This window comes from Carassius auratus, chromosome 2, assembly GCF_003368295.1.
Source record: "Carassius auratus strain Wakin chromosome 2, ASM336829v1, whole genome shotgun sequence".
In the NCBI taxonomy this organism is placed as follows: Eukaryota; Metazoa; Chordata; class Actinopteri; order Cypriniformes; family Cyprinidae; genus Carassius; species Carassius auratus.
The window spans coordinates 17,425,272-17,449,332 of NC_039244.1; the positions used below are offsets into that span (position 1 = coordinate 17,425,272).

Genomic DNA, 24,061 nt, shown 5'->3' on the forward strand with positions numbered 1-24,061 from the left:
TTGTTTTTTGTTACCTGATTGTTACTTGATTCGGTCTTACTGGTATAAAAATTAACGTTAAATTTGAACAAAAAATATATGCCTGTATGAAAATCATGCAAAATGACTATAATATTTCAGATATTTCATATTTTTCCATACTATGGAAGCTAATAGCTACTGTCTTCTGTTTGGTTGCAAACATTCTTCAAAATGCCTTCTTTTGTGCTCAACATATAGGTTTGGAACTGTCATTCTATCTTGATTTTTATTTAATTTTTTGACCTGTATACAACCTTAAATGAGGCATATGTCTAAATCAGCAAAAAAAGTAATGTTGTGGTAGTGTGTGGGTGAAAAGAGAAGTTGGTTTTATAATATTTATAATGTATACTATATTTATAATATATGTTTTTGCTACCGCTATGTAATGAGCATGAGATGGCAGCAGAGGTGCATTGAGAGCGATGGGGCCTTCATCATGGCAATGCTCACGGACTCTACAGCATATGGATTGTAATTTCTTTCACATCTTATCAAGCACATATGACAAAGAAAAATGTGTGTAAAATAATGATTTTAATCAATAAAAACAAAAGGTCTAATGTAAAATCAGTTCCATTATTTTATTAGGTTTGGGCTTGTACTTTAAACATTTACAAAGCTAAAACAAAGACATATGCCCACATCATTGACCTTCTACAGTAATATGTCAATAATCACAAAAATCTATTGTTGAACAGCTCTTTTTCTTTTGTACTTGCTATCTTTGCTTACTAAGGTCATTTTTTTCAACTTTGTGAAAGCAAAATTATATCTGAAATGACTATCGGATGAAAAAAAACCCCACTACTGTATGATGTGATACCGTAATGAAATCAGTCAAATTAACTCTTGTCGGTTTTTAAAGGGGAAAACACATTTTGACATTAAGCACACACAACAGATTAAATAACATAGATGTAGTCCCTTCTTTATAAAAATAATTATTTGCAAGACCATCTTTTCGATTGGAATGTACATGAGATACATTTAAGAAAAATGCATTACAGCATTTTACCAAATCTACACAGGTTTGGTATTTATTGCTTAAACAGATTATTTAGATTCTAGTTTTGTACCTCAAAAGACAAACAATCACCTATAAACAGTGCATTGAACGATCAAAACATTTCACAGGTGTGGTAGATGATACTTTTATCGTACCAGAGATAGTGTAAATCTTCACCTGTTGAACTCCATAAAACATTTCCTTCTAACATATGAAAAATTACTTTTCTTTCATTTTTCTCTCAAACTAGTTAAATGAAATCAAATGACACTTTTTATCTTTATGTATTATTTTAACTATTAAGACTACTTTTATGATTCTTTTAGTGGTCTCATTTTATAAACACACAGGCCTCTTTGGTGCTCTGGTGAGAAAAATAGTTTTAAAACAGCTATGCAACAATTTTCAAAAGACAATATATTCACAGTTGAAAAAAACAAACAACAACATGTATCTTTTCTTCTTCCAAATAAACTGGCGACTGAAACCAGTGTTCTGTTGCTAATAATTAGCAATGTTTATTATATATATATATATAATTTTTGTATATAGCATAAATCTGTGTATACTTTATGTTTAGCTACAAAAATAGACCATATATAATTTGCATTAATGTTATTCTACACAGTTGTTCGTTTTTATGAATACAATTTATGTCCCCTCACAATGGATATCATAAATTCATTTAACCCTCCACAACACACACATAACACAATAACACTTTCAACTCTGAAAAATAAACAGAAACAACATTAATAGTACAGGTGACAAAGCTTTCGTCAAGCGACAGATACACAGTTGTTCAAGTGACACTGAGCAACTACTTAACACTTTTACATATGTATAAATATAATGTTTACATAATTTAAGCAAAAACTAAATTGGGGAGATGAAATGGAGACAACAACTGGTTAATGAAAAAAGACAGGCAGTACATCTGGACGCCTCTGACTAAAACAAAAAAGTCAGGCAAGCGCAGGTTGTGACGAGAGAGGAATGAGGTCATACTGGCATCTGCATCTCTGTGTATTCATCTTGGCTTTCTCTGTCATTAATTGAAGGCTCTGCATCATCTGCGTCAAGCTGTTACATAAACAAAATGAACAACATTAAAGGCAAAGGGCAAAATAAAAATGTAAGATATTATATTAGTCCTGAAAACAAGATGTCACCATACAGTGCAAAAATTATTTCCATTAAGTAAAAAAATACAGAAATATATCAAATATATTTTAATCTTTAACCTTACTTTAAATTTACTAAACTGCCTAAGATGTAATTAGACATGTTTTTAGAAAATGTATCTTAAAAGTTTATTACCGCATTGCCAAATTGCTTGTGAAAACACACACACACACACAACAACAACACTCTGCCAACACAGCAATGCAAGTTGTTAATAAAATACATCAAGGTATAAAAAAAAAAAAAACTTTTTTTAGTATAGCACACACTACATTAAATGTCTACAAATTTAATTTTCCTATCAACGAAAGAAAAGAAACACTCACACACTGGATCTCACGGCGAGTAAATATTCGGGCCAGCAGGAACCTTCTGAATGGCACAGTAAGGACAAGAACAAACGGGAAGGCTAATGAGGCCGAGGTTGACATTACAACCCACAGCACTGCCAGGTACACCAGCTGCAAACCTGTGAACAGATGCATGCGGAGAGTACGCACCTGAAATAGACAAGACAGAGGTTATTAAAACAGCTAAATCTGAAGAGACAAACTGAGAATGGCATTCCAGACGTACTTTCATCTGATTATTGATTTAAGACTGGTGGATACTGTGATCAGCTGAGTTCTCCATGACAAACCTTGCGGACGTAGGTGTGGTCAGGATGGTACGTCGGTGGCATTAATAGCAGCATCATGCGTTCTGTTAGCTGGATCCCATTGAGAGACATCACTCCCATATAGAGGAATATACCAAATAACACAGCAACAGGAACCTGCCGCAAAACGTCTCCAATCACAATAGAGAGACCTTTGGAGGGAAGAGGGTTTTTCTACTTGTATCAGTTCCAAGCAACAGATATTAAGAAAATATAACTAATCACCCAACAAGCCCTTCACTGACCTATTAGGGCAACATGTTAGAATTTATTTAGGGATGCAATGATATTAAAATAACCAATAAACCCAATAATTATTTTAATGTTCGGGCTAATAACCAATATTTATATATCTCTCTCTCTATTTTATATATATATATATATATATATATATATATATATATATATATATATATATATATATATATAATTAAAAAAAAACATTACAATCTAAAAACCAATCATTTTAACAAGTGAACAAATTTAAGCATCACAAAATTACAGTATGAAAAATAGATATTAATTGTGAGCTCTGCTAAAGTTATTATATAATGGTGTTCACTTATTATTATTATAATAAAGTATCATTAAGTATTCAATGTTAACCTAAAGTGAGAATTATATGACAGCAAGGTAATCTAAATATAAAACTGTAGAAATAAGTACATACAAATAATCTAATATCAGCCGATATTTTTGCAATATCGAACCGATAATCGGTTATTTCGGCTGCCCACACTATAGTGCAGGAATATTGTAGATAAGCGGTTCTCAATTCCAGTCCTCGCGACCCCCTGCTCTGAACGTTTCTCTCAGACATTTCGTCCCCTTGGAATTTAAGGTTCTATCTGCATTCCGAGTAGTTTTGAGATATTGAGCTTTTGCATCCCATTCGACTGTCCCATAATGTATAAAAAAAAAAAAAAAATCTATCACATAATGTAAATAAGTTGTCACAGAATAACAATATGGGAATAACTCAATTTTGAAAAAAATGTCACATAGAACCTTATAATTCCAAGTGGACGATTTGTTCTATTCGAACGCAAGTGCCCTGCGAAGTGGAGCGAACATATATGTTCAGTTAGAAGCAAACATATATGTTCCATACAAAGTGCACTTAAGTGTGCGAGACGTAAATTTAAATTGTATTTATTAACAGAGATATATGATGTCCCATGTGTGAAGCTGTTGCGCAGCACAAATCCATGAATGAATGTTTCGAAGTGAAGTAGACTTTAACAGATTTCCCCTGCTCAGGGAGTAAGGAGAAATGAACACTATGTAGGGACCATGTCAATGGGAACACAGTTCATGCACGGAGCACACTTGTAACGAGCTGATTATCTGAATCAGGTGTGTTTACAAAGAGAGACATACAAAATGTGCAGAGCAGGGGGGTCACAAAGACTGGAATTGAGAACCGCTGTTGTAGATGATATTTATGATCCATAAAATTAAGCCACTCACCTACTAGAAAAGCCACCAGAAATCCTGTTACTCTCTGCTCTTTTACTTCCTGAATGCGTGGTTTGTCACCAGGCGCAACAGCTTTGCTCATCACCGTAAGGCTATTTGCATGAGTTACTGAACGAACAGTAGCACCAGTCAACCATGGCAGCCCAAACAGAGCTGAAACACCACCCGCAACCACGATGATCAGCAGGTCCAAGTGAAAGCCTGAACCCTTAACCAGCATCCTGTCCTTCTTGCTGACAATAAGACTTTAAAGGAAAATTGAGTCAGTTTAAATTGAGGAATACTATAATATAGGTATGGTCAGAATAGTTTAGTGACTCACGTGGTGATCTGAGTCTCCATGAAAATGAGGATGTAGACGAGCAGGGCAGGTAGAATGCTGGCAATCATCACCCAAATGGGGAACTGGCCGTCTGAGCCCAGTGGGGGTATTAACCAACCACGCTTATCCGGGCTGGTCACAGAGAAGCCATCAGGCACACTTAGTTTCTACATGGGGAGGTAAGAAGTTTATAGGTCACATATTGTGTTGGACACGTGTGTCTGGTGACTTCAGGGCATATATAATAATTTGCTTTAAATGACATACAAAAATGTTCCAGTTTTTAATCATTGAATAAGCTCAGGGTAACTAACAACCCTTAAGGTACGGTCTTATTAGCGAAATTTCACAGGCAAAAAAGGTTGATTGTGTATCGAAGCACAGCTCACAAAGAAGTCACTTTCTTCAAACCAAGCTGCTTTCTGTTGGTCAGCGCAGTGAATTTGCATGAACAACTTTAAATCCGTGTTGGGAGATCTTTCACCTTCATGCAAAATACTCAATCGTGTAGATTCTTATTGAAATGACTGGATACCTTCTACAAACATTTACAGAACAACAGAAGATGGTTTCAGATGGTAATACCAGGGTACTTTAACAGATTGGATCCTCAAAACTATTAAAATATCTTAAATTCACAAGTCTCTTAAATCACAATAGCATAGCACACCAAAGAAAATGTAAAAAAATTAAAGACAATGACTTTTATAAATCTTTGGTCTTAAAGGGATAGTTTACCATACATAAAAATGCCATCATCATTTACTCACCCTCCACTTAAACACAAAAGAAGATAATCTGAAGACTGAATGTCTGATGGTGGCATAGTATAATGTTTTTTTAATTAAATTTTTTTTCTAAATAAACCACATTTGCGAGCATATTTAAATGTATTTTAAGACCTGTTATAGCACTGCTCTTTTGTTGATTTTGATTGCTTCCATTATCCTCATTTGTAAGGCGCTTTGGATAAAAGCGTCTGCTAAATGACTCCATGTAAATACCATGGACCTCAGTGTCTACCATTAACTGTTTGGTTACCAGCATTCTACTTTTGTGCTCAGCAGAAGAAAAATACATACAGATTTGCAACAACTTGAGGGTGAATAAATGACAGACTTTTCATTTCTTTAAATTGTGTGTGTATTGTTTAAGTATTGAAATTTTTAAAACATCGTTCAGTTCCTATAATTACCTCCAAAGTACTTTAAAAATGTCATACGTCTAAAAAAACATTTAGATATAATTAATTTTGAAATGTGCCATTTAAAATCTTGCTTGATGTACAATAAATTTGTGTGTTTGAGTGGACAATTCTAAGAGAAAACTAGTTCATAGATTATACATTACTCAAATTATATAAACATGTCTCACCTGTGTGTAAGTGTCCTTAATGCTGTAGTCCAACAGAACCATGATGGAGATTGCGATAGGAACTCCAAAATCTCCAATAGCCCTTCGGAGCTGAGCAAAAGATAAGAGACAATACAATATCACTTTCGTCACTACCACTTCATCACACACAGATAGCTGACACTTTCATTAAAAACTTGTCCTATATGTTTATTTAATCATTGAGTAAGTGGCACAACATGTTTGCAGGAACACGGGGATACTGGCTTACCCTGCCAGGGAAAAAAGCGCTGTTTTTGAATTTGCGCAAATAGAAGGCAATGAAGAAGGTGCCGGCCGTGAGCACCAGGGAGAGGAGAGCGGTGTTTGGCTGGTTTAGGGTTTGCGAGGCATCTGGAGACCTGCCGTCACTTGTGGGTGTTGGTAAAGCAGTGTCATTTTCCTCTCGTCCATAGCAGCTTCCGATAGGATGATCCATGAAGATCTGCACAGTATACAGAGACTGTCTGAATATCCGCTGATCACATTTAAATCTCTCTCATAAACAAACAACTCTAATCAAAAGTTTGGGTTCATTACATTTTTTTTTTTATTAATAATTTTATTCAGCAAGGATGTATTAAATTGACCTAAACATTCTCAACAACGATAAAAACCAGATCATCATATGTGAGTGAAATCACTGTTTTACTGTAGTTTTAATCAAATAAATGCAGCCTTGATGAACATAAACATAAAAAACAAAACTTTTGAACAGCAGTGTTAACAACAAAAGCATTGCAATACTTTGCCCAGCTTGAAGAAGGTCTCGTAGATGAAGATGAGAGAGATGAGGAAGGAGAAGATCTCTTGGGTGAAGCGTGACACAAATCGCACAAGGAAGCTCCCCTCAAAGGCCACCGTGAGAACAACAATGATGACCAACCAGATTCCAATCCACGCACGTCCCGTCAGATACTCGATTTCATTGGACCGGCAGAACTGCGAACACATCGATCCATATTGATCTCATTTACTAAAACCAGGTTCTAAATGCATCACAATAGCACTGCAAGTATTTCAATTCATTAGCTGTGACTTTCAGCCCAAAGGAGTCTTTACATTCAAACGATCCTCAATAGAGATTGTGCTTCATTCTCAAAAATCGACGCTATTTGCATGCATGCATTTTGTAAATAAACTGCACTATTAGCAGGGACAACATCTTGTCTTTTCTTAGTGAATTAGTAGTATTTGTATTCGTTTATTGGAAATACTAACTGAATAGAAGGACTCTTCAAACACTAGCAGGGGTCCAGAGAAGCCCACCACCAGCAAAGGTTGAGCCCCAAGCAGGCAGAACAACATTCCCTGCACGGCAGTGGCAATAATCAGCTCTGACACTCCTATCAAACCATCCGTCTTTTCACCTGGAAACAAGAGAAATGATTTCATTAGGCAAAACAAAAGTGCCTTGTTTTAGATACAACATAAAAGCAGTGCTCTAAATAATAACAAAAAAGAAGAGCTTTGACTAACCCAATAGTCCTCCAAAGGTAATGGCAGGAGAAAGTGCAGCAAAGTAAATGAATATGACTGTGGCCATGCATTGTGGACTTAGGGCATCCTTAAAATCACTGATGTATTTGGGGTAGCGGCGCTGTGCATCTCGGATAACCCCACCAAACAGCCGACCCGTCCTCCGAAGAGGATCGTCTTCAGGTTTCAGAGGAGGATGATGAGCTGAGAACATTAAGAATGAATACAAAAGGTAATTCAATACATTTATTTGGGATAAACAGTGAAACTGGACTGTTCACTTCTGTATTCTGTATATGAGCGAGAGCCTTGTACCCATGTCCTCGGGGCTCTTGGCTTCCTTGGCCTGTAGTTTGACCTCTTGTTCCTGTCTCTTGTGCAGCATCTCTTTCTGGAAGCGAACGATAGAATGCAGGAGCTCATCTCCTCCAACGTCGGATGGAGGAAGCACAATACTGCAGTCCAGGAAGCTGTTGATGGCTGTCAGCAGGTCCTGCCGCTCATCTGCCAAATACGCCGCTTCGTGAAAGTCCTGGAAGAGATATTTGAAATGCTGTTTATACTTAAAACAAGCAAAAAAACATGAGTTATAAAGATTTTTGTATATTTATACACCACCATTCAAACCTTTGGGGTTGGTAATATTTAAAGAAGTCTCTTATGTTCATCAAGGCTGCTTTTATTTGATAAAAACAAATTATAAACAGCACTATTGTGAAATATTATTAGAATTTCAAATAACTGTTTTCTAATTTAATATATTTAAAAATGTAAGTTATTCGTCTGATGATAAAGCTGAACTTTCAGCATCATTACTCCAGTCTTCAGTGTCACATGATCCTTCAGAAATCATTCTAATATGCTGATTTGGTGCTCAAGAAACATTTTAGTAGTGTTTCAATGTTGAATTTTTTAAGTATTCTTTGACGCATTTTTTTTAACGAAAGTTAATCTAATATTTTTTAACATTAAAAATGTATTTGCTATCACTTTTGATCAATTTAATGCGTCCTTACAGCATAAAAGTATTCATTTCTTTCAGAAAAACAAAAATTTTACTGAAATTTTGGATAAACTATCTCTTATTTAATAAGACCTGATAGCACCTTTTTCATTCTGTGCTTACTTTATCAGACATAAGTGTTGATATGGAGCGGCCGATTTGGTGGTAGTCAATGTTGGCACTGGGTGGGCCAAGCAGCACGAAAAGAAACCGAACTGGAATTGGCACTTCTAGAACTGACTCTAACAGAACCGCTTCCTGCAGTCTCACGAAGGCCATGGTGGGCTGATCCAGGAAATCCACACTCCCTGTGAAAGAATCCAGATCTGTATCACGACTCGAACTGATTATGGACAGTTAAGAGTTGAGCACGGACAGTTAACTGACCCACAAGGACAACCGTTGCTTCTGCATCCTCTGGAATCTTCTCAAGCAGCTTCAGCTCATGTTTAGATTTGGTCTTGTGCAAACCAAAAAACTGGGGTGTGTCTTTCTGTGGAAACAAAGAGGAAAAATTCCAATTAGCTATTTTACCGTTCTTTGCCTCCTAAAAATCACACACAGATTTCAACGCACACAGTACCTCATTCTTATCGAAGTCTACACTTCTGCGTGACTCAAAGTTACGTAGTCCTCCGATGAGCGGGTCTGTGGTGTAGGGCTCCGGTGCGGCGATGTGGTTACTGCTATGGTAATGTGATATGAGAGAGCCAAGGCTGGATGCTGAGATGTTCCGGTTAAACAAACTGTGCTCCTTGCCATCACTTGGATGACTAACAAACAGAAGAAATACACAGCACAGAGTTCAGCTGCATGATCCAAATGAGTAAGGTGTTCCTACGTGAGTAGCTTTACTGCTCCTTTTTTGAGATATGTAGAGTAATGTTCATAAAAGCTATGTGAAACGAACCTGTGTTTGAGGAGCAGGGCTCGGAGCACATTGGATCTGTCCTGTGCTGTGATCTGATCGGAGATAATCATCTGCTCTACAACCTGATGAGCAATACCAGGCAGCGTCTTCTGGTCCAGGTCCAACAACACTGCACCTGTGAAATTACACCTTGATACATCAGACACAGAAAAAGGCGTTTGAAATATATCAGAAATATAAAGAATGAATTCAATTTATCCCTCAGTTCTCAGATTGTATTTGTAAGTATAATGTTTGTAAAGTGTGAGCGGGTCTCTCTCCTCTCTCTCACCGTGTGAAATGGTCCTGCGGAGCTCCAGCAGGCTGCGGAATGAGAGTGAAGCTACATGAGGTTTGCCCCAGCGCTCCGTCTCCTCCTCCACGTCCTCCTCAAACTTTATCCAGCGAGCCGTTTCCTTCCAGTGCATCTCCTGGTTCTTATCCATCAGTAACTCATTCAGCTCAACAAACACCTGAGAGGACATTTATGATTTATCTGTCCTTTCTTTCAAAGTTGTCCATTTTAAATCCAGTAGAACTGATTTGATGGCAAGTCAACTTAAGACTTAAGACAGGTTTTGTGGTCCAGGGTCACATATATTATAAATATAAATCTTTTGTAACATTATACATTATAATTTACTTATTGTCACTTCTGATCAATTTAGGATGTCCGAATTTCTAAAAAGTGTAAATTTCTATAAAAAAAAAAATAAATAAATAAAAAATCTATAATTGCAACTTGATTTGACAAGCATTCGCCCCATATTGAAACTTTAAGTAGGTTGATTTCCTGAAAAGTGTGAAAACATTGTTCTTTTGTTGGCACATTTTGATTAGCCAAACACAGCAATCTCGACCAACTGTGTGAGTTTGGAGTGGTGCTATTTGTTTGATTAACCGATAACAGACAGGGGGAGTTGTTAGGGAAATAGTCTTTTAAGATTTTAATAATCATAGGTTTATAATTCCATTAATAACCACTAGAAACTACACTCTTTAAGGTGATACTGATGATATAATATGCATTTTTTATTTGCTATACCTCACACGCAAGCCTAGAAAATAGCTCCAAATGTACAGGGGAAAGATAATCTAGTTAGCTGGAGTCTCACCTCATGAGGGGTTCGATCCAACTTGGTCCGGATGCGACTGCTGGGTTCTTTGTGGTCCTTGCCGATGTGAACCACCTGACCTTTAGCGTTCTTCTTAACCAGGTGCCGCCGCACACCAGGGACATCTTCAAACCTGTGACCTGCAAGAAAGACAGCAAGACTACTGAAACTGAAAACTCAACTCAGAGCTCACTAGAACATGACTCTAGTCAAAGTGATCTATTGTTCAGTCAAAATGATTTGTAATTACAGCGCACACATACACACACACACACACGTACAAGAGACGTCAAAGGCACAGTTGTAGTGGGCAGCTTTGCGCCCTTTGAGAATGTCCACATTCCTGAATCACAGCCACAGATTGTCAGATGTACAGACTGAAAACATGATTTATTCTCAGAAGAATGAGAACAGAAAGGTATATAAAAGGATCCTTTATAACAGAAAAAAAAAAATAGAAAAGCAGCTGGCAAAACAAATACATTTTTTGCACTCCAATCACATCACTGAGGATCTATGATCAGCTGAAATACTCATTACTCGCTGAAAAACAACACATCTCAATAATAACTAATACAATGCTAAACTATACCATGGGAGGTACTTGGGCTTCATGGGAAGATGTTTAATTTGCTTTGCTAAACGTTAAACAGAATTAATAATTTTAAGATAAAAATATTTAAAAAGTTGTCAATTGATCAAAATGATTTATGTTCCGTTCATTTTATTTTACTAATACATATTAGGCTTTGCAATGTATCATTGATTGCATATATTATTATAGATCATTGATTTTGTAAGATTTTTTATGAATGTGCATTAAATTTATATAATTTGTGAAATTTGTGATAATTTCTTGCATTAAATTTGTTTTTTATAAATACTTGAAGATTTTAATTTCATATAAATTATGTTCTTTCATCGCTATTTGTAAAAATGACTGAAAAAGAAATAGAGCACAGTTTTCAAAATAAAAAGCACAACTGTTTTGAACTTTTATATTAATAAGAAATTTTCTTGAGCAACAAATCAGAATATTAGAGTGATTCTGAAGGATCATGTGACACTGAATACTGCAATAATAGCTACTGAAAATTCAGTTTTGTCACCACAGGAATAAATTACATTTTGAAATATATTAAAAACGGAAAACTGTTCGTTGAATTTGGAATAGTATTTCTCAATATGACTGCTTTTAACTGTATCAAATAAATGCAGCCTTGGGGAGCATGTAACAGAACTCTTTCAAAAACATAAACATTTCGAACAGACCACAAACTTTTGAATGCTGTTTGATTTAATAAATCTATTTTTATAATATATATATTTAAACTCTATGTTAAAACTCTTAATTTACGTTACGTTGCCAAATACTGTATTTTCCGGAATATAAGTCGCACTTTTTTTCATAGTTTGGCTGTTCCTGCGACTTATAGTCAGGTGCGACTTACTTATCAAAATTAATTTGACATGAACCGAGAGAAATGAACCAAGAGAAATAAACCAATAGAAAACATTACCGTCTACAGCCACTAGAGGGCACTTTATGCTGCTCAGTGCTCCTGTAGTCTACACTGAAGCGCCCTCGAGCGGCTGGAGACGGTAATGTTTTCTATTGGTTCTAGATAAATGCTACTTATAGTCCAGTGCGACTTATATATGTTTTTTTCCTCATCTTGACGTATTTTTGGACTGATACGACTTATACTCAGGTGCGACTTATAGTCCGAAAAATATGGTACATCTTTTGTCAATTTTGACACAAATACACACTCACTTTTAATGCCATCCAGGTCGACCGTGGCGAGCGTCTGCGCCTCGCTCTCGTCAGTTGGCATGTATTGGTAGTGTAGTGTGGTGCCCGTCATGTTGCCCGTGCGGCGGCGCTCCTGCAGGTCATAGCTGCGGCTGGGCTTAAAGCTGCCGTCTGGAGAGCTCAAACTTGGAAACAAACATGGTGCAGAAACTCGTCTGCCTTTGGGCATATTACAAACCCAATTTCCGCCCCTGCGGCTGTAACAGAACATACTGACGGTGAACACATATACATTTTTTTTTAATCTTTCTATGTGTTTGGGTGCGCATGTACACTTACACGGTTGCTGTAACATCTTCTGGGATGCTGATACTGGTCTGAAGCGTTGAATGGGGTATGATTGACAGCTTTCGATGTGGCGAGACTTTACCGTTCTTCTTTACAGTGGAGTCAGGATCGTCTTCTGATACGAAAAACTGTGCGCCAACAAGAGATAATTATTGAATCATTTAGTCAGATCATAAGAAGAACAAGAAGTGTGTGTGAGACTTGACTACCTGTGCCTGCTCAGCATCCACCTCTGTGTCCGTGTCCGGTGTAGGCGTGGTGGTGACATTGCCCTCTTTGTCCTGCTGGCTACAGGAATCTTCATCCAGCTCTTCATCCTCATCATCCTCATCTATCGGGGGAGCAGCTCCCATAGATGAACTCCTCCTCCGTCCTAAGTCCTTCCGCTTTCTTCCTGGCTTTTTCCTCCGGACTTCTGGGAGGTGTTTAGACAGAGGGTGGTGAACGTGTAGAGAGGTGTGACGGTGATCTACAAATGGCAAAAACATCACAGAATTAGAAAAGCATCACTGCAGAGCCCCTTCAGGGAAATGGACATGGTAAAAAAAATGTAAAATAAAAAAGATGTAAGACTAAACCATTTTTTTTCAATGCTTCTGTGTTCCCCGAAGAAACATTGCATTACCTTACAAAGCTTTTGAGAAATAAATAAAATAAGGCGGGAGGTAAAACTATATTTTAGAGCCTTATATCACAAACAAACACCAAGTTTCTCAGGAAAAGCGATACTTTTGCGAGAGAAGTTTCTCAGGAGAACAGGAAAACGCAAATGCATTGAAATGTAATTTAATTTCCCCTTTTGAGGTAAAATTAAGATCCCATTGAGACATTTATGATTCATTGAGTAAACAATGACAACATTTTCACTTTTGTTGTTTTCTATGGAGGAAAACATTTTTGAAAATACTATAAATATCTATAAAACTGTCAAATAAATATGCATTCTCATTTAATTTAGTCACAAATAGTATGATGAAAGGCTATAGACCAGATGCATCAACAGTAAAGCTCTCACACTCAAAGTCCTCCTCATTAAAGGAGCGGTGTTGTTCGATGGGCACGCGCTGGGCAGGTGTAAGGATCTGCTGGAAGCGCTGCACTCCCAGTGTCTTGTTCAGGTCTCCTTCATCATCATCATCATCATCCTCACAGCACTGGGGCGGAGAATGCACTACAAAAGGCTACATGTAAATGAGAGAAAAATATTAACATTCATTTCATATAGCCTGCATAGATGGATATCAAAGCAGATGTTATGCAAGCAAGGAGAGAGTCATTCACACAAGCATTCTCAGATTCTTATTTGTACATCATAGGCAAGGCAAGTTAATTTATATAGCACATTTCATACATAATGGTAACTCAAAGTGTGTTCCACAAAAAGGATTTTAAATTATCATAAAATATTATCATAAAAACAGATGCATAAGAAACATGAAAAGTGATTTAACATTTATTTAAAGTTAATTTAACAAAAAAAAAACTCTAAATTTCTCAGTAAAAAGCAGAATGATCATGTGGTAAAAGGACTCATAGTTTGCCTGGTTCGGTATCCAAAAAGACACTTTCTCCAGTGACAGTCATTCAAAATTAGCTGTGCATTATGACAAAACACACGAAAAAAAATTTATGTTCTTTTATATTTTACAGTTTGCCTTCAGCCAATCAGCTCTGTCATACTATTTTCCTGCATCACCTGATTAATCAGTCACATGGCATTTCCAGCTCAGCTGATTGGCTAAACTGAAACCTGGATGCAGAATTGAGTGCTTATGAGCAAAGAGAGCAGATATCAAATCACACACTTCCAGGGGTCAACTGTCGATGAAATGATAGGCAATGCAAATGGAAAACTTTCTCTAGGTCAGGGATCCTCAAATCTGGCCCACGAGATCCCCTTTTCTGCAGAGTTTAGCTCCAACACTAATCAAACACACCTGAGCATGTTAATCAATCTATTCAGGATCATTAGAAAATCACAGGAGGGTGAGTTTTATCTTGTTTGTATCTGTATACAGGGCATAAAACTAACTTTTTGCCACAGCTGCCAATGGCCGGTGACATGATAAAATATACTGGCCAAAATTATTTTTTACCGGCCATGAAACCCTTATCGCAAAATCAGGCTGTTATTACTACTACACTAACTAAACATATTTACAATGTTTTCCCGCAGTTTTACCTATTAATTATAGCCATTCAACATTACAGTATAATTGAATCCATTCATTTTAAAATTTTTCAACTTTTAATTTAAGCGATTTTTTTAATTTAAGCGAATCTTCACATAAACTATATTATATATGCATAAACTATACTTTATATTCTCTAATTTTAAGCTAAAACTAGACTGGTAGAGACTAGAACAGTCGAAGAATTTCTCTTTTTCTTTTGTTCTTTCATTTACATCAATGACAGACTTCAGCAGGTTTCACTTTAAAATCAGCACTGTCTCTTTAAAACCTGATACATATGACGCGGATCTGACACATATCTTCTCCAAACTCTTTATGGTCATATAAGACTTATAACTCATAACTCATTTAAAACTACATTTACGAGATAAATCGCCAAAATGCATATTTTGAAGAGGAAGATAAGTAATATCTAACAAACAATACAGAAGAGCTGAAGGCCGCTATCAAAGCATCCTGGGCCTCCATAACGCCTCAGCAGTGCCACAGGCTGATCGCCTCCATGCCACGCCGCATTGAAGCAATAATTTGTGCAAAAGGAGTCCCAACCAAGTATTGAGTGCATAATTAAACCTGCATTGGAGATCCTGAACATTTCTGTTTTGTAAATCTTTTTTTGATTGAATTGTTTTTTTGAGATTCTGAATTGTTTATTTTCCTAAGCAGTAAGTCACAACCATCACTCCCCTGCTGTCTGTGGTATGCTATCCTGAGGATAAACTGAGGCTTTGGTCATGTGCTTCATTTAATTCTGTGTTTTGAGAGGGGCCCCGCTCCAGGTAAAACTAACATGCCCACAGATACCAAGCTCTGGCACGCTGCATCCTGCTCATCCCACCAGAGCCACAGAGAGTGAGTCAGCAGTCCTACAGCCACACACAGTGTCGCTCTAGTAGATTGTGACTAAAGTCAGGTTAGTAATGCTGAATGAAGACATTGTATCACTGGTGAAGCTTTTAAAATCTTTCTGGTTAGGCTTGTTAAGAATCCTGGTAAGATACACGCATGCCAAACACCCAGTGAGGTGGACAAGAAAACACAATATGCGGAAGTGACCAACTGATCTTGTTAACCGTTTCGACTGTCAAGACTGAGAAACCTAGTTAAGACATAGTAGACATAATTCTTATTCCATCAAGGGCACCAAGTCCTGTTACTAGTGGTGCCAGGTGCATGAGACATTTTTCCACAGAAGTGTCATTGCCTCTGTGAGATCTGAGCACCGTTTTAATATTAAGAACAATTCTCGGGCTGAATGAGCAGAGATCCTGCAGAATTACACAATTGTTTTACCAGACAGAAAATGACCTCACAGAGAATCTGTTGGTGATTTTTATTTAGCTCTTTTATCTCATCATAACCCCCTAGCCCACCGCAGATCATCTCAGAATCAGAATAGCTTTATTACCAAGTATGTTTGTATGTTTACCCACACAATAAATTTGACATGACGACAGGAGCTTACAGTGTAGAAGAAAGTACAAACATAGTGCAGAGTCAGCGAAAGTATTCATACCCCTTCATTTATATCACGTTTTATGTTGCTGCCTTATGTTAAACTACTTTAAATTAAAAAAAGTCCATCAATCTACACTCCATACACCATACTGAAAACAGAGCTGTCACAACTTTGTAAATGTATTTAATATAAAAATCTGAAATAAGTACATTGCATAAGTGTAAATATTTACTAAATATTTAGCTGAAGAACCTGAACAGCCTCAAGTCTTTTTGGGTATGATACGACAAGCTTTGTACATCAGCATTTGGCAATTATCTGCCATCTTTCCCCTCATCTCTTCACCTCTCATGCTCCGTCAGCTTGGATGGGGGCAGATGCACATTTCAGGTTTCTCCAGAAATATTTGACTGGGTTCAATCCCAGGCTGTGGCAGGGCCACTCAGGGACATCCACAGAGTTGTCTATAATTGACTCTTACTGTATGCTTGGGGTGTTTGTCCCATTGGAAGGTGAACCTTCTGCCCAGTCTGAGGTTTTGAATGCTCTGGACTGGGTTTTCATCAAGGCTATCTCAATATTTTTGTGCATTGAGCTTTTCTTCTACTCTTACAAGTCCCTCAGTCCCTGCCATTGAAAAACAGCCCCACAGCATGAAGCTGCTACCTCACATTTTACTTGTGGGATGGTACTCTGGAAATGATAAGCAGGGCTGGTTTCCTTCAAACATGATGACATCACCATAGTGCCATTTTGGAGATTATGAGCTGAACGCAGGCAGCTTACGCTCTTCTGAGTCAGCCGAGCCACAAGGTTGCGCTGTTTTCTTTCAAATTAAAGCATGAATATACGTAAAAATGTTTCCTTGTGGCGTCGCTGATAAGTAATTATTTTTGTTTTCTTCATGTACAAAAAGTATTCTTGTCGTTCATAACGTTACTGTTGAACTACTGATGGCAGATGGACTATTCTGATGACGTCTTTCATACTTTTCTGGACTTTGACAGTGTAACTTACTTGGCAGTCTATGGGACGGTCACAAGCCTCCCAGTTTTCATCCAAAATATTTTAAATTGTGCTCTGTAGACAAATGAAGCTTTTACAGGTTTTTTTGTTGGTAGGAGCTTTGACTTCTTTTAGGAGCAGAAAACCACCCAGATGAAGGCTAATTGAAACACTACAGTTTTCCAGGGACGTATTTAAAAACCAGACACAATCTGCACAGCACATCTTCAACTGCTGTATAATGGCACCACATGTTCCTGCGAAGTAAATAGATTTCTGGGTATGGCAGGTCAGGTGGCTTTGTCCCCATGGTTACACAAATTGTTTTTAAATCTTATTAAATCAGACCTCTGGAGGATCAATGGCGAATCTTTTAAATGTGACCAGACCACTGCTAGAATCTCACCAAATCAGTAGAACAGGCACTAATAATGTTCCTAACCACATATACCACACACACACACACACACACACATAACACAACCATAATCAAATATCAGATGCTTTTTTTATGAAAGCATTACGTGCTTGAACCCAACAAAACACTTTAAATGTTAATGTAAAAATGCTGCTTTTCTGATTATTAGCAATCTACATTTAACAAATCTAACATCAACAAGTTTTATTTTTAGTGTACTTTCAATGGCTGTGTGAAAGTGTACTATACCAAATATATTGTGATATACAAAACCTCACAACTATAAAACGACTTTCCATTAAGTTGTATTGGCATGCAATGGACGATTCAAAAATAGAAATGATTCATATGAGTTTGTTCTTTTTAGTGAATTAAAAAAAAAATAATACCAGTGACCAGTGGAGCCTGATTCCTTAACCGAATGACTCTTATGAGCCCATAATTTTTAAATAATAAACAACACAGTACAACCAGTGTAGTCTGATTCTCAAACAGAATAACATATGTTCTGGTTCTTTTATAAATTGTTAAAAAATTAATTTAAATTGTTTTAATTCATACGAAACAATGCTCTGTATAATTTACAACAGGAATATGTGTTAAAAAAGTAAACAGGATTACTGTCTCACCCACTTAAATAATATTTAGTGTTTAATAGGAAAGCATTGGATGAATGCTGATGAAGATAACCTTACATATATATAAAAAAAAAATCTTCAAGCTTAATATTGTTCGTAGCCTAAAAAAAATACAAAGTGAATAAGTTAAAGATTACCTACCAAATGTCTCATCAAGCCTGCGGCAGAAGTGACGTCACTGGCATCCTGAGGGTCACTCATTGCTTACGGTCAGGTTTGTGGGTGAGGCTGTAAAGTGCGCTGGCTTTAGCCCTTTTCTCTTTCACTCAGACTCAACTGGGAACTTTCGGGCAGCATAACCTGTGGTGACACATGGAAAACAACAGATTGATTTACATGTTCATGTCTTAGAGACAACCTTTATTTTTTCCCCACTGAGCTTCTGTTTTTTTGTAGTTTACTGAGAAATGCTGCACTGAGAAAAGCTCTTGACTTTAATGGCCATTAAAGCGTGCCCATTAATGGTTTAAAAGCCCTAAGGTAAAGATACATCTAGATAAATAGTGACATAAATGATACATTCTGTGAACAGCAGTACAACTACATGGATGGAAGTCTTTCAAAGACCCAGTAGATGGAACTATTTTCCTTCCATGCAATTTCACAGAGAAAATGACTAAATAATTAATACTCATAAAAACTATTGCAACATCACATATATGTACATTTTCAAGTTTAGAAATAAATACTCATGTGTAAAATATAAACCATATTTCTGAGGCATTTCCCCATCCTTATAAACCCAAGAGACACGTCAGAGGAGTCTGGGGGCTAGAAGATGTGATTTTCAATGCTACATTTTATTTTCAACTTGATATTCAGACACTGTAAATCTGTCTGAGCATTAGTCATCAACAAGGACAAAGCTCATATACAATATCACAGGAACAGCATCTCATATAAATGGGGTAGGGTGCAGGAAATTCTGTAACATTTCTTAATGGAAAATACCAAAATTAGAAGCCATATTCTTACTCAAATTGATACATATGTAGGTTTCATATCAGTATGTGAAAGGTCACAGTATTTTTCCTACAGACCATCAGTAAATTATAAACTATTTTTAACATTTGAATACAAACATCTTGGGGGGGGGGGAGAATAATTCACATCAGTGAACATCTAAATATGAGGACATTAAAACCATTGCCAATGCAGTCTAAGTGTTTCATAATGCACCCTCCATTCAAAAATAAAGTAATGTGTGTGACATTGGTGAAGCATGCACTTGCCTAAACAGAGAACACTCTTTTCAAGGCTGAGTAGTTTTAATAGCTAGAGTTCATGTGCACGGTTTCCTTTCTTATTAGGACATAAAAATCTTTTCAAAACTTTAACCAGAAAAAGTTTTACAAAGTTATTATATTGCTAAACTGTAATGTGTTCAGAGCCAGATGTTAATGATATGACCTCAATTTGGTAAAGGTGCGCTACTTTCAATCTTACACAGTAAAAAGATTCAGTTTAACATATGAAGTGTATGTTTTTCATGTACCTTTTGTAACAGGGCCTTTGAGTCAGGGGTTTCCAATCCTGGTCCTGGAGAACCAACGTCCTGCAGTGTTTAGCTCGAACTTGTCCCCCTCGAAGATTCTAGTAATCCCAAAGACCTTCATTAGTTTTTTTTTTTATTCAGGTTTGTTTAATTTGGGGTGGGATCTGAACTTTGAAGACATTGGCCTCTCCAGGAACAAGACTGGTAACCCCTGATTTAATGGCAGCAGCACTCCAGCTGCATTATCTCCACACGTTTGTGCCACATCAGATGATGTTGTCCAACATGGTTTGAGAAGGATCCAAAGAAATCCAAAAAATATTTGTTTTATTCTAAATTCAAAATCTGAAAACATTTGTTTTATGTGGAGATTAAACATGTCCTCATAAAATATCGTTTTGCATCTTGATTCCTTTGTTTTATGTTTGTCAAACTCTTGAAACTTTCTTTTTATTTCCTAGTTTAAATAAAAATGCCCAGATTTTCAGTGTATCCTCAGACCTTTTGGTGCCACTGTGTGTCTGTACACTAAAGATGACTGAGGACAGTGATTCAGCAAAGATGTTTCCCATAGGTTATGAGAATCCTCGCTGTAAGACTTAGACTTATGCTGCTGCCATGTGAACACTAAATTCAGAACTGTGTGATACAACTAATAGTTTCTAACAAAAAACATGTGATAGTGCAGTTTCTTTAAAGCATGCAATCACAGCACATTGGCTGTTGCTATGTTATGTGTGTTATTTGCCCGTCTGGTGACAGTAGATGGTCAGAAATAGAAAAGAAAAATATCAGCGCTATCTATGTAGACAGGACACTCGACATTGCACTGCTTTTGTATTGAACACTAATTTTAAATAAATTTACATTTTTATGCAAATTTGCACACCTGGCAAAGTGACTTCCAATGCATTCAAGTTACTAAAGCAATATATTTGATCAGTCCCTAGGAATCAACCCCTGTTTGAACTACAGGAACACTAAATAGAACAGGTTTGTTAGAAAATGAGTAAAACCTTCAGTATTCCAGTCCATTAGAAGAATCACTGAGTCATCTAATGTTCATAACCTGGGCCAAAATCATTGTTGCTCTGATACCAAGCGTAACTCTAGACCCCTCATCATCACTGGGCTGGATATACAAAGCATGTAAGGTAGAAAGAGCCACATTCCTGACATTCACAGTCCAGAGACAACAACACAGAACGAGCAAAAAGCAGGATTACGATTCATTCAAGCATATTTCCAAGCATATAATTCCCCTCTCCCTGATAGTGTTCAAAAAATTAAAAAAAATACAACAGGAAGCACTTTGTAAGACAGGAAGGGCTGCAGTTACCTTTCCTGCAAAATATAACTCCAAACACTATGTGCCTGTTTTTTTTTTTACCACAAAATATGAACATGCCATTACTATATAACAAGCAACAGACAACCAAAGACATAAAACCAATTAACACCATTTTTGTAAATACAATGAAAGTAAAATGGAACCAAAAAGGTTTAGTTACCAACATTCAGCAAAATATCATCTTTCATGTTCCACAGCAGAAAGTAAGTCATACAAGTTTGGAATGACAAGAGTGTGAGTTAATGATGACAAAATTTCCAATTTTAAGGGGAACTGTCCCTTTAACTACAGCTTGTTACAGAGAAGAAAATCACAGAGAGACTTACCTCAGAATTCTCACTGCAGGGAGACAGCAGTCATTGTAGTGCGATGGCAAAGACCCACTGAAGCCCAACAGCCACCGAAAGGCAGAAAAAGAAAAAGACACAGAGGGAGGAGGGACAGGAGGTGAAAAAAGGCAGTGATTGGAGAACAGAAAAGCTGTTCCGGAAGTTAAAGCGCACTACTCTTTTATCCTAACCTCTCTCGCTCTCTCTCTCTCTCTATCTGTCACACATACATGCTGTTCACTTCCAACCTTGAGGCACCTACTGATAGGTGTCCCTCCTTTCTCGATTAAGTTTCCTCCTTTAGCCCTCTGACAAAAATGAGACCAAAGGGACGTAACTCAACAATATGGCATTTACATTTCAGGAATCATTTGAAAAAGACCTAAGATACACACATCCTAGTACTGTTTAGCACCTACCGATATACTTCATATACAGGTGCTTCTCACTAAATTAGAATGTCGTGGAAAAGGTTATTTCAGTAATTCAACTCAAATTGTGAAACTGGTGCATTAAATAAATCCAATGCACACAGACTGAAGTAATTTAAGTTTTTGGTTCTTTTAATTGTGATGATTTTGGCTCACATTTAACAAAAACCCACCAATTCACTCATCTCAACAAATTAGAATATAGTGACATGTCAATCAGCTAATCAACTCAAATTGCCAAAGAAGCTGGCTGTTCACAGAGTGCTGTATCCAAGCATGTTAACAGAAAGTTGAGTGGAAGGAAAAAGTGCGGAAGAAAAAGATGCACAACCAATCAAATCGATTCAAGAATTTGAGTGAACTTCACAAGGAATGGACTGAGGCCGGGGTCAAGGCACACAGACGTGTCAAGAAATTTGGCTACAGTAGCCGGATTCCTCTTGTTAAGCCACTCCTGAACCACAGAAGAAGAAGAAGGAGAAGAAGAACTGGACTGTTGCCCAGTGATCCAAAGTCCTCTTTTCAGAGGAGAGCAAGGTTTGTATTTCATTTGGAAACCAAGGTCCTAGAGTCTTGACGAAGGGTAGAGAAGCTCATAGCCCAAGTTGCTTGAAGTCCAGTGTTAAGTTTCCACAGTCTGTGATGATTTGGGGTGCAATGTTGGTGTTGCTGGTGTTGGTGTTTTTTGAAAACCATAGTCACTGCACCCATTTACCAAGAATTTTGTAGCACTTCATGCTTTCTTCTGCTGACCAGCTTTTTGAAGATGCTGATTTCATTTTCCAGCTGGATTTGGCACCTGCCTGCACTGCCAAAGATAAGCTGAAGGCCACTGTCAAAGAAACCTGGGCTTCAATACCACCTCAGCAGTGCCACAAACTGATCACCTCCATGCCACGCCAAATTGAGGCAGTAATTAAAGCAAAAGTATACCCTATGCCAATGACTTCAACTACTTCAGTCTGTGTGCACTGCATTTATTTAATACACAAGTTTCACAATTTGAGTTGAATTACTGAAATAAATGAACTTTTCTACGACATTGTTATATATTGAGATGCACCTGTATGCCCATGTAGGATTTTATTAAAGATTGTCCAAAAGTGACAGCTTTGACAAGTGAAATTAATGTTTTAAATGAATGGTCTGGGATTAGTACGAGTCAAAATCATTTGATAGCATTTGTGACAATGTTCATTACCACACAATTTATTTTAAACTTATTTTAACTAAGAAAACAGTGTATTCAGCCAACATTTAAATGTTAAAATACTGTTTCAATTGTAAAGGCAGGAGACTTAAAAATATGTACATTAACATGGTTTTAATAAGACAATAAAACAACAAACTTTACAGGTTAAATACAAGTTTTAACAGAATAATTAATTTACATTCATAAACATTCATATACATTACAGGCTTCACATTTCTGCTTTTAAATATTCCATAAATTGACCCCATTCACTTACATTATAAGTGCCTCATATTAACCCTGACAAGTCTGAATTTTTTTTTTTTTGTGATAGTCAACATTATAACACAAATGCTGTTAATTGAGCATTTCTGATGCTAATGTATTGAGCCCGGAACATTACTTTATTTTATTGAATATTATGCCAAATTGAGAGTTATATTATGAAACAATAAAACAGAGAGGCTCAATAGTCTTTCCAGCCAAAACAATGTTTTCAAGCAAGCAAATTTGCATTGCTCTATCAGTGGAGATATGTTTTATCCTGCTTATGACCTCAGAGGACACCGGATGTTAGTAAGTCTCAGTGACAAACTACAGCACAACAGTTTGTGTTTAACTGATTATATGTTCAGCAATGTTCTAGGAAATTTCCATCATATCTTTATTGTTTCCCGAGGTTATAGTTTTAATTGCAAAATGACGTCTTCATAATGCATTTAACACAGAAATGTAATCCTTGTCCTGAACATTATGATATAATGGATCACCACGAACCAGTGATGACGTGAATTCACGGCTGAATTGTTGCACACTATGCAACCCAGCCACCAGCAGTGAAATAGTATGGTTTAAAATCAGGTTGCAGCTT

At 36.9% G+C, this 24,061-nt stretch overlaps 2 protein-coding genes across 2 annotated transcripts in view; one reads left to right on the forward strand and one right to left on the reverse strand.

The window, feature by feature from the left end:
* The window catches only part of LOC113118562 (nuclear receptor-binding protein 2-like), a 465,395-nt gene that overhangs the window by 104,581 nt on the left and 336,753 nt on the right, over nucleotides 1-24,061 (forward strand). The window lies entirely within an intron of this gene.
* LOC113118437 (anion exchange protein 2-like) lies at nucleotides 582-19,985 on the reverse strand. Its single transcript, XM_026287597.1, has 23 exons — nucleotides 19,888-19,985; nucleotides 18,534-18,692; nucleotides 13,693-13,858; nucleotides 12,887-13,146; nucleotides 12,669-12,805; nucleotides 12,351-12,586; nucleotides 10,574-10,713; nucleotides 9,751-9,931; nucleotides 9,459-9,594; nucleotides 9,132-9,321; nucleotides 8,936-9,041; nucleotides 8,672-8,856; nucleotides 7,861-8,077; nucleotides 7,546-7,749; nucleotides 7,288-7,436; nucleotides 6,814-7,008; nucleotides 6,299-6,511; nucleotides 6,049-6,138; nucleotides 4,675-4,841; nucleotides 4,344-4,597; nucleotides 2,856-3,025; nucleotides 2,542-2,715; nucleotides 582-2,113 (listed from the first exon to the last, which is right to left on the reverse strand). Exons 2-23 carry the CDS (start codon nucleotides 18,591-18,593, stop codon nucleotides 2,033-2,035), a joined length of 3,711 nt encoding a protein of 1,236 aa, XP_026143382.1. The 5' UTR covers nucleotides 18,594-18,692; nucleotides 19,888-19,985; the 3' UTR covers nucleotides 582-2,032.